General features: G+C 39.2%; 1 protein-coding gene across 1 annotated transcript; it reads right to left on the bottom strand.

Moving 5' to 3' along the window:
* Positions 1–1007: 1007 nt before the first annotated feature.
* Positions 1008–10057, bottom strand: LOC102192967 (C-type lectin domain family 18 member A-like). Its single transcript, XM_005752964.1, has 11 exons — positions 9934–10057; positions 8999–9090; positions 5000–5233; positions 4784–4881; positions 4576–4697; positions 4335–4442; positions 4122–4214; positions 2046–2152; positions 1826–1955; positions 1559–1655; positions 1008–1122 (listed from the first exon to the last, which is right to left on the bottom strand). The coding sequence occupies exons 1-11, from the start codon at positions 10055–10057 to the stop codon at positions 1008–1010; spliced, it is 1320 nt and encodes a 439-aa protein (XP_005753021.1).
* Between the last annotated feature and the right edge of the window lie 1955 nt (positions 10058–12012).

Below are 12012 nucleotides of genomic sequence, written 5' to 3'. Positions count from 1 at the left end.
GGTTTGTAAAAAAATCACATCCCTGCAACGAGGACCAGATTCAGAGCAGATCCATCATTCAGCTGCGAGTAATCAATAGATTACACAGCAAACACTTGCAAAGACACACTCAAGTGGGCAAAACTAAACATCTGCCACCATCTCATTTCTCATGATCAATGTAAGTGCATGTGTGTGTGTTTTCAGACACTGAAGGCTTTTGTGGAGCTGAGGTATATTGATTACTCAGAGCTTCTTGATGGTGAGCACTGAGTGCCATTGATTTAGACTGAGAGGCAGGTGTGAGCGGGATCACATGGAGATTTCTGTGTTTTCACATCATTACTGGACACACTGGATTAATATTTTACACTTCACTGAACATCAGTGACAGAGGCAGTGAAGTAGGAAAACTAATTGCCTCGACACAGTGCAGCACAGCATGTACAAGAAGCAGAAACCAAAATTGTAAAGAAGAGGCCATTTTTAAATGGAAAAATGAGGGGATGTCCATTCTGCTGCCTAAACAAACAAACTATTATTGAGCTCTCTTTATATAGATTTTTTTTTAATATTAAAATATAATATTTATTTTTCGTTATGTCAAAGGATCACTTATACCATGTGGCTTAGAAGATAAAACACTGTCCTTGAACTGCAACGTAGCATTAATCTTATTACAGTAATCTCTCTTAAATGTATTAAAATGTCAAAAAAAAAGTACAAATTACAAAGTAGTCAGTGTAGTGAATCCTTTTATAATAGCACTATAGGCACTGAGGTTTTCGGACACACAGATCTCTTTCAAAATGAAGACTGCCATAGGAGGACAGTACATTCTCATTTGCAAATCATCTGTGGACAAACAGCGGTTGCTTTTGAGTAAAATTAATGTGCAAAGATTTCATAGTGAAGAAAAAAAGAAGTGTTCCTCTCAGGTTAAGCTTTATCTCTGAATAAAAAATGTCAAGTCTTATTTTTTCTGAAATTCTGTTACAATATTTTTAGGCAGCCAGTTGTGCAAAAATTTAATCTAGGTTTTCATCCATACCGTGCTGGCAAATGTATCTGTTCAGTGTTTTACAGCGCTGGTCATTCCAGTTGAAACCACTCGATGCCTGCAGCTCGACACAGTTTCCAAAACTGTAAAGAAAAAGAGAAGCTGTGAGTGGACTAATGTGAAGGGTTTGTGATAGATACCAGAAATGGTTAGCATTATGCACTGCTACTGAGAGCATGGACAAAAGAAGTGATTATAATTACAAAGGTTAAGGAAACACAGAGGGAAACAGAGACATCTAGTGGCATTAATGAGGGATGCATGTCAACTAAGATCACTGTTTTTTCTATTGGTTAAAAACTGGGTTAATTAATTAATTTGAAATAAAAATAAAGAACTAAAGTAAACAGAGGGGGAGGGGCTAAATTAAAAGAAAACAAACGTCCAAACCCACCCCCCAAAAAACAAAACAGAGAAGCAGATTTTTCCACCTTTCAGGAGAATTGCTTTGTTTGTTTTGGTCCATTTCCCTCGGCCGTCTGTCAGTAGCTAATGTCTCATTCTAAATGGGTCTCTTACCCTTGGTTGTCAGGCTGCCCAAAGGCAAAGCTGAAGTATTTGGGAATCTCTCCTGTGTCCCAGCGAAATGAGTCTTTTGGAGGTTTATATGTCAGCCCTGTGGAGTAAAAACATGCTGTTTTATCTATGCACCATTTCAACTACATCCATACCCATAGCATGTCTAAATAAAAAAACAAAACAGCAAGTTAACGTGTCAGTGTTTTTCAGTGTTAAAGATATAACTGATATATTTCATTTATATTAATTTATAATACAAAAGAGTACCTATCCAGAAGTTTTCAGTTTCAAAGTCATTCCTGGTGAGCTCGTTGCTCGTCTCCAGCTGACTAAGATAGAAAGCCAGAATGTCCTGAACCTTCTGATTGAGGATTTGAGCCAAAATGCCTCCTTGTTCCTGATGGTTTACATAAAAAGTTTAAACTTGGTCTCTGTATGTTGTTTTATAGAAAACTCGATGAGGCTCCTTAGTGAGGCGCACACACACCTGACAGTGACTTTTAGCCCCATAGTAGGTCTCAACATCAGAAGACACCATGAAGCAATTTCCATCTATGATGAGATCACAGCTTTGAAATGGGAATTCCACTTTCTCTGTTGGGACACAAGCACATAAACTAAAAATGAAGAGTAATAACACTGAGTGACCACCAACCTCAAATCAGACAGAACAGACTTACACATGCTTGGGAACAAGCACAAATTTCCTTACTCAGTGGCTGCCAGTTTCTCAGAAATAAAGTGATGTACACTAAGGTATTAAAGTGTCTACCGGTCTACCTGATGAGATCACAGAAAATCCCCTCATATCTCCTCTAAAGGTCAATGATGAAACCATCAATAAACTACTATAGTATCCTTTACCATGTCATTAGCAGATGGCATTTCTCATGATGTGTGTGGACTATGTGGACGAATTAAAGCATTTCTTGGTTTCAGAGCAAAACTTGATTAGATATATAAAAACATAAAGAACTGTTAGTCAGTGACAATATTAAAACCACTAACTGGTGGTGTAAGATTTTCTTGTCTGATTCCACTGGCAAATTTCAAATTGTTGGCTCTATAATGCAGGAGGACAATTGGAAAAAAGAGTGAGCATCTCAGGAACTTTGACAAGGGTAAAACATTCATGGCTTTCAGGCTGTAGCACACGCTGACTGTCCACCATCTAAAAGCACCTAAAATGTAAATGTAAGTCACATTTTAAAAAAGCTGTTGCTTTTGATAAAAATGATTAATTGCACTTTCATTTATATCAGTGAACAGTGTGTGTGTGTGTGTGTGTGTGTGTGTGTGTGTGTGTGTGTGTGTGTGTGCACTGCAGGCATTAATTGTCCTCTGGATGTTCATTAACACATACAACCAGCCTAAACTTTGTTGCACATTATGTGGTCGACTTTTCTCTCGGCTGCTTTCAGTGTAGTTGCTATTATGAGATCTCTCAGTGAAAGCCTCCTTTAACACGGGTCTTTGTGCTCTAACTCATCTGATGTGTCAGATAGGTTATCCTTTCCTTGTCAGGAAGTGCAAGGAACCAAATCTTGTAACTAGGGAGGGCACTGAGGGCATACTGTGTTTGCGTGGCCATAAAGCACACTCTGTACTTCAGGTCTTAACTGAGTGTACTCTGTCAGACACCTCACAACAATAAAGTGGAACTCCGTGACGACAGTCTCACCCTGGGGGACAAATTCATGGTGCACAACCTATTAAACCTACCAACGCTATTAGCCTTTAACGCACTAACGTGTTTCTAACCTTGCTCATCACTTGAGATGCTGCATGTGGACTCGTAAACTGAAAACTCCTTGCAAATCCAATCAAGCTCTCATTAACACCAATGATTGTCCACATAAAATCAGATAAAATGAAATCAGTCGTAAACAGAAGCTAATTTTTGCTGACTTTACAAGTCTGAGGTCTGTGAAGAAACTGCAAAGTGGACAGTACACATGCTCAGAATGGGACTTCCAGGAAGTGATCAAAGAATAGCAGCATCTTTGGAAGCTGTCTTAAAAAGATCCAAGAAGAGGAAATTAAACTAGTAGATCAAATTTAATTTTCATTATCATTATTATTATTATTGTTGTTGTTATTATTATTAGTTTTGCCTTTGTTTTATTTTTATGGTGCTGTTCCTATATTTTTTTTTATTTTTTTTATCACACCTTAGACAGCCCTTTGTGCCAGCGATCACTTTTAGTACAGTAACCTTGCAACACTGTAACAAACATGTTCAGGAACAGATGGAGAAACTTTACAGGAATCTGAGGTGTAGACTCGATCCCCAAATTCTCCAGATCTCATTTTGATCAGGCACATGTGAGCTGGACAAACTAATTTTAACTACGGAGAACACAACTCGCAATTCACAAGACTTAAAAGATGTGTTGCTAACATTTTGCTGACTGATACCACAAGTCAGCATCTGACATCCAGTGAAATCCATCACTTGACAGCTTAGAGATTATCAGTCAGTTCAACTGAGACCTGCACAATATCAGGCAGGAGGCCTTACTCTTGTGGCAGACTGTTGCATACTAAAGCACACTTCACTTACCTGCACACTCAGCACCCCCATAGCCAACAGCACACAAGCAAGAGCATCCCTCTTCTTTGAAATGTCCGTGCACACATTGCACATTGCACCGAACTGAAAAACACACAATAAAACAGCAGCATTTTTGCCTTTGCTTTCTCTTTGTATATTAAGATAAACAAGGACAGCAGACTGAGAATGATATTTATGACATCAGCTGTTGATAATTGGTACCCTGGCAGAAGCGTCCAGTGAACCCGAGGTCACACTTGCATTTGCAAGAGGAGATATTAAGATGGCCGTGTTCGCCACAGTTCATACGACATGGGTTCTTTGGAATCTCTGATTAGAAACACAAAAACATGTAGGCCGCAAAATGAACAACTGGGAACTGATCATATTAAATATTAAAGAAAGTTTGCTGTCACTGAAAAAATACAACTATAAATACATTTTGTGTGTGTGTTTGTCTTACCACATAGTCCGCCTACATGGTCCCACAGTCTCAAACAGCCAGACATTGAGGAGGTGCAGAGAGAGCAGTACAGCCCTGATTTATACGGCATCACCAGTTGACCATTTACCTCCCAGTTACCCCTGAAACATGAAAATATATGCAGCAAAAAATTGTGTTTTCTAATAATACTTTTAATATTTAGCTTTTTGGGAAAGCAAATTGTTACCCAGGATAGTATGCACAGACAAATATCTCCCAGAGTTCTCCATTTCTCCAGCACTGTTGGTTGGCACAGCCCACCTGGCTTGAAGTAGCCCAGACCAGCTACAAGACAAGAGAGGATTTGGACACAAAAAACAGCATTTTTATAGGCAACAGAAACTGTATGCAGCTGTGGGACTTCATATAAACATGTGTAAGGTTTGTATATGCTGGTGAATACCTGGGTATAGTGTTGACAGGTGGCATTTTCCTTACATCGGCCGCTGGAGTAGAGAAAATCTTTTCCTTCCTCGAACCAGAAGTCAGTGATGTCAGAAAATGAAGCAGCACCAACAACAGAAAGATGTGTGTTCCAGCCAATATGGCTGAAAGACGAGGAGTGTTGAAGGAAAGGCTCTTTGTGACACAATGTGGCTCTCTCCTTTGCAAGTGTAGCCAACTCCTCATTCCAGTCCTATAGAAAATTAACATCCCCATTATTCTGCAATAGAGTGACATGGGTTTCAATTTCAACAGTAAACAAAGAGACACACAGATAAAAGGCTAATGCTTCCAATCTCGTCTCTGTTTTTATGGTCCTATGGTCCTAGGCAACTGGCTAACATAGGAGGGTCATCAGAAAATGCAGCTCAAACAGGCCCTTTGTCTTGTTTACACTGTGTTTCTCTGATTTTCTTGTTTATAATCTAATGCATTTTATAATCTAAGCGGCATTAGATTATAATATTTATAATTTATTCATATTTATGTCAGACTTGATCAGTATTGTCAGTATTTCCTACCAAAAGTTCCAAATAAACTACTTTGTCTTTTAAAAAGTGATGTATATCAAGGCCATCTAAAGTAGGTTAATTATACACAATGATTAGCCAGTGTCAGCTACCAAAATTACATGGTAAATGGACTGATTGTTATATAGCAATGTTCTACTCTCCTGGAGTACTCTACACAACACGCCACATTCACTATCTTCTATGCACTTACTAACTACCATTCACACACCAAGAGAGGCATTGCAGAGCAACTTGGGGTCAATATCTTACCCAGAGATATTTGGCATGCAGACTAGGGGGAGCCAGGGATCAAACCACTAGTAGAGGGCCTGCTCTGCCTCCTGAGCTACAGCCACCCCGCTCCTAAATGTAGGAGAATGCATATTGCAAAATACATAAAGGCCCCAGGTAGCTGGTGAGTTTGAACCAATAACTTTCTAGCTTTAAGGAGACTTCTATTACTTCTATTACTATCACTAGCATTGGTGCTCTGTCCCTTTCCTTTTTGTAATTTTGTAATAAGAGGAATTGGACAAAAGTTGTCTTTTTGCAGATTAAGCATGATGCAGAAAACAGTACCAGAAATCCTCAGTGGGGTTTCGGTGAATAACTGCCTTTATAGAGTGACTCTGTTCTCATACAGTTAGGCATCACACAGGCTTTATTCCAGGGACCTGGCAAGTTAAAGATCGGCTAATATTGAGAATATGTGTCAGAAATGTGCCCCTCATATACCCTTTTTTAGCACCTAGAACAGTTAAGAGCTAAAGTGCACGTGTGAAAGCCATTATGATGTACTTTTGGACTATTGATATTGGGCTGGCTGTTGTTCAGGAGATAGAGCAGGTTGTCTGGTGATTTGATACCTGGCTTGCACATCAAAGTATCTTTGGCCAAGATGCAAATTGTCCCAGATGCATCTATTGGAGTGTGAATGCTAAATTTGATAAAAGCGCTTGTGTGAATGAGTAAATGAGTGCAGTAAGAAAGCACTTTGGGTGTTCAAATAAAGTGCTGTATAATAGTCCACTGATATACATAAAACTCTTTGTTATTCTGGTGCAAAACCATTAGTTTGCAGTAGCAGTGTGCAATATGTCTACCAGAACAGGAGTGAGGGATCTTATATCGATGTGTCTGCTTGGCTGGCTCTCTGATGTCATGCACTGCTAAGACTGCACTACCCAAATCAATCACAGGGCTTTGTTAAGAGTTGAGGCGTGAACTCAGTGAGCACAGTCCATGGTTAGCTACAATCCTGACGAACTTTAGGTCAAAGAAGAATGATTCAAATGTCCACAATCATTTTTTAGCCTAAATGACAGAGATTCCTGTTTCTGCTTGTATTTCTGTCCCTCTGTTCTGTTCATAATTAGTACAGATGGAAAATCCAAATCTGTCTGAAATGTCAGACTGACAGGATTTTCAAAACAGGTTTTCCTGGTGTAACTCTGCTGTGTAGTGTCAAAATGCTGAGGCCTCTTGAGTTCATCATTCACTCTGCTCTCTGATGTCAGCCAGCCAAAGCCTTTGATGACGGAGGGCTATTAGATCACTGGGTAATATCTTTCATTTTGAAGTGTGCCATTATGTATCAGCGCCTAACAGCATGAACAATTTATGCATTTCAGCCTTCTTTGTGGCGCCAACAACTGTTATATTCAGGCGTTTAGTAGCAGTAAAAATACAGAAAAAATGGAATTGCATCTAAAGTTCAGGAAAATGGTTCCCTCTGAAGCTAACTACATTAAAATAACACGTTGGACCCTTGGGTATAGTTCTGAGAGAGATTAGTAAGATAAAATCTCACAAACAGAGGTCATGATTTCCATATCAAAAGAGACCACTAAACTTCAATTTCGGCCTCTTTGAGTGATGGTATGACCTCAATACTTCTTAGCCTAAAGAGCTCAAAGAAAATCCGCCGACAGGGCACTGGGTGAGAAAAGGAGGAGCATCATTCATTCTTGGAATATTGGTATTTTATCTCATCCTGAAAGCAAAGCCTAAAGGACCATATAATAATCACTTCAACACAATCTCACCATAATACTTGCTGGTTCATTCTTGTGCGGGAGAGGGGGAAGAAAAAAAGTATATTAAGATATTCGCAAACACAGGCGAAGCCTTGAGCCTTTTAACGTTTATCAGTAAAGCTCTTTAATAATGCCTCTTCAGCTTGGCAAAGCCTTCTCTGAGGGTTTTCATGGGGAAATTACCTGTAAAACCAGAGTTGTGAATGCAAAGTGATTATCCACATCCTCTTTTTCTCATTACTGCCTTATCAGTTGCGAACAGTTCTCTGAGGCTGAAGAGCAGTCGAAGAAAAGGGGCTCAGTCTGTACGACTGGCTTTGAGGATGTAATCTATGAAAAAAGTGACAGTTTGCCCTGGCACAAATCTCATATTGGGCCCAAAGGGTATCTAGTACACAGTGAGTTTCATAATCCTTCATTACCTCTCATAACCACATACATGCAAGAGAGTTGTGCAGATAAGCACTGTATCAACTGATGGAGTAAGACAGGGAAACAATTTAGCACTGCTGTTTAGAATTTGCTGCACATTCAGAAACATTACTCATTGTTTCTCTCGAAACATGCTGTTATTGTCATGTTTACAATAGACCTATCTGTTGATCATTAGAATAAAGAGACAAGTGAAAAATGTTGCTTAGTTACTTAACTTTAGTTGTCTAAGAAATAAACTTAGTGACCCTGACAAACTTGCACACACCCAGTTGATTTTGGCCTCATTCTCATTTCTGACGCTATCAGTGAGCCTGCAGCAGAGCAGAACAAATTGTGCACTAACGCTACTATTTCACACCGCCGAGACTATCAGCACTACAAAGGAAGACAGCTCGACCCCAAACCCTGCTGTTTGTGTGGTCATTTGGTGAGTTTACTTTTAAGAATTCAAATTATTTTCAGTGAAACAACTGTGGCCACTGATCAAAGCTGCCTTTTCTGCACTTCAGCGTGTCCTTTAAATGCACAGGGACCTCAGTAACCTCAAGAGTGCTCCTAAGTTATAGATGCTGTCATGGGAGAGTCACACTTAGCTGATTGAGCACTCAGCTCGGACGTGCTACCTCATATCTTCACACATTCCTGATCAGTGTGACTGACACTTATGACAATTACTGTTTTTCTGGGCCTTGGGACTGAAGCTGCAGGCTTACTTAATGTTAGAAGCATAACAATTAAGTTTACAACCTGCAGCTAAGTGTTTTTCACACAGGAATGGGAAGAGAAACAACAACAAATGACTAATGTTCCTTATTAGGAGAAAAACATGAGCTGCATAGGAAGACCAGGCAGTCTACCCACACTGATTAGTTTACGTGAGCCCACACTGTTAACAAAAGCGTGATGTTAAACTCAGTGACAGCAAAGGCACTATTCAAAAACACACAGAGGAGACAGACAATAGGTGCCACAAACCATTTTTTGCATGTTAGCTGCCATGGGTTTGACCCGGCTGCGCAGTCTATTGTGGTGAGCAACAATCTGTGAGTGCTCCTTCACCCCGAGCCCTGGAAGAAGATACAGATGGTCATTAACTATACTTCTACTGCTGTCGCTGTGGCAACTAAATGCAAATACACTGGAGAGAGACAGAGAGTAAAAGTTTGGACTGTAAAGTCTATCACATCTACACCCGGGAGTCTGTAGGTTAAACACAAAATCAATCACAACACATTTTAAAACTTTTTAACATTATTGAGAGAATTCTTTGTCATATGTCATATGTCATATCTAAAACCGTTTTAATAATATAAACGTGCTGGCAGCGTCTCTAAACAACATGTGTATGTCTGCTGATCATAGTGTATGTAATTATGCTATAAATAAACGCTAAGAATGTGTCTACTTCTTATGTTAACTCAAGTAAAACAGTTAACTGAACGTATTCCCAATTCTCCTTACTTTTAGCACTTAGACAAGCTAAAATAAATGCTATATAATAATCTAAACTGGGGCTGACCACGTTAAATCTTTGTTTGTTAGGCTGTATCATGAGAAAATTTCACTGCACTGCTGACTTTGATCTGTTGATCATCAACTTCACATCTTACTGACTTAATTCACTGATATTAGATCTAAAAACATTTTAAGAAAAAGTTAAAGAGAAGCCTGTTTAATTCAATTTAAGCTAATGCCACATTTAATATAGAGTTTAGTAGTCAGCAGAAATTTACATTTTACTTCTAACTACTAGATAAAAAATTTGAACCTTTATAACTGAACCTGTCCTTTCAAACACCCACTCCACAGCTGCACTTAACCAATCTAAAATGTGTGTAAATTGATCACTCTCTACTGGAAACTGTCCCTTGTGGCCACCTGACTTCTCTCACAACGCTAATTGTGTTTACCGGTGGTGGGGAAAATCCGGAGCTCCGGTGTCTCTGCCATGATCCAGTTTGCTGAGTTAAACGAGGGCAGAAGAAAGCAAACGACAAAAACATCCAAACGCCCGGACGCTGTTACCGACCCCATTGTGAACTCCTGCAGCGTCTGCACCAACAGTGGCCACTTGCTCTGCTATCCTATCCTGCCTCCCTGCCCCTCTCCTCCCTCTTTTATCCTCACCGGCTCAAGTGCTTTCACCTCAGGCTGCGGCACATGCCACTGACTATTCAAAGAGGAATTTACTAATCCTACAGGGACTGTAGACACAGTGTAGATTTTCTATGCTGTTTCAATATATTACTAAGTAAATATTCAAATTATCCCAATTTTAATTTGTGTTTAAAGCATACTGATCTTTCAACAGGTTATAAAAGTAAGTAAAATAAGTCATCTTTTCAAATCCATTAAGCAGACTGAGCTGTCTTTCCACAGAACTTAAAATGAAATGATTATATTGCAGTTTTCCTAATGCTGTTTTCTTCTCAATACAATGCACTTAAAAATAAATACACTTTCCCCCCCATATTTTATAAATTGCTCTAGTTTGTAGTACAAGCATCATGGCAGAGGCACTTAGCGCTCCAAGCTGAGTGCCATAGCAATTTTACGCACTATCTACCGATTAGTAATGTAATCTACAATATTTCAAGAATTCTTTAAGCTTGTTGTGTGACACATATGATGAGTATAGCAAGATTATAACAACAGTTTTAAGATAAATGTGGTAGGTAGCGGAATACCATAATAAAGTATAGCACTTGAAAATAAATGCTTTGTTTGCCTACTATCCAAAACTGACAGCAGGTGTGTTGCCACTTACTGTCAGACGCTGGAAGGAAAACATATGGCTTAATGATTTCTGTCATTCTTATTGATGGATTGCTCACTGATATCTGTTTTTCAAATGAGCCAGTTGAAATCTGTCTTCATTTCTAAGCCATATGAAACTGTAGGAGAACATGATGTGTGGTACAAAAAGCCTACAAATATCTGTGTAAAAGTACAGTATGGTGCTCTCTCTGGGTGCCTGTTTAGACTTGGTGACAATGTTTTTAAGGACCCAGTACAGGAAGCATGAATCATGAATCTGCAAACTGTGAGGTGATTCAGTGTCTGGAGATGACTGCAGCACAGTACAATACAATCCCACTCATTTCTCTCCATTGTGGTCTGTAGGTATTTTGCACTGAGGATTCGGTCCCTCGGCTGTCCGCTTTTTTCCCATCCTTTTGATTTTGCTGTATCAGTGAGGAACATTCTGACTCTGCTGAGCCAAATGACAGCTGTGCGCTCAGTCTGTTAAAGGCTCAGACAAACACAGACCCACAAAGATGATTTCTCAGGTAAAACCAACAATCAAAGGAAGAACCAAAACATTCTTCATGCTTGAGTTCAAAGCAGTAGTCAAGGTCTTCGGTACATTTTACACATCGAAATGTAGCGCTGCTGACTGCTCACAGGGGTGTGATGACAATAGTCCATCTACACAAATGTTTTCTTTAGCATATCTCTACATTTTTATTTAAATGATGAGATTTCACTCAAAAAAAAGATGTAGCAGAGTGAAACTGACATATCTGTTTCATCCCTATTGCAACGTTACAAGTGTATCTGTCTACAGCTAACGTTGTTGTTCAAAGAAAGGCTAAGGTATATGGCAAAGCAGAAATGGTTTAAGGTGCAGCTCTTTATCGCTTTCTTTAGAACTAAGGATTAGCTCTGCAAGTGCAACTTCATTCCACATCACTCGTGCACCATACAGACAGGTTTAAAAATTATAATCTATCACTTACCTCAACAACTAGTCATGCAAAACTTTCATAAGTCAATGCACTGATTCCAAAAAGTGTGTAAAGGTGTCCTGAGGTATTAGGTGTCAAATTGTTTGCAAGCATATACAGTAAGCTGAAGGTTTGGTCCTCCATAGTATAATATTCAGAATATTAAGTCTTGTTTTTCCCTTACATCTCACGTATGATACTCTATCTCGCATTATATTCAGGTAATCAGTGTTATTCACACCAAGTCTGCAGTTGTAATAT

This window comes from Pundamilia nyererei, unplaced genomic scaffold (genome assembly GCF_000239375.1).
Source record: "Pundamilia nyererei isolate P.nyererei 1_Seehausen unplaced genomic scaffold, PunNye1.0 scaffold00392, whole genome shotgun sequence".
Classification (NCBI taxonomy): domain Eukaryota; kingdom Metazoa; phylum Chordata; class Actinopteri; order Cichliformes; family Cichlidae; genus Pundamilia; species Pundamilia nyererei.
This window is presented reverse-complemented; position numbering and strand designations above follow the sequence as displayed.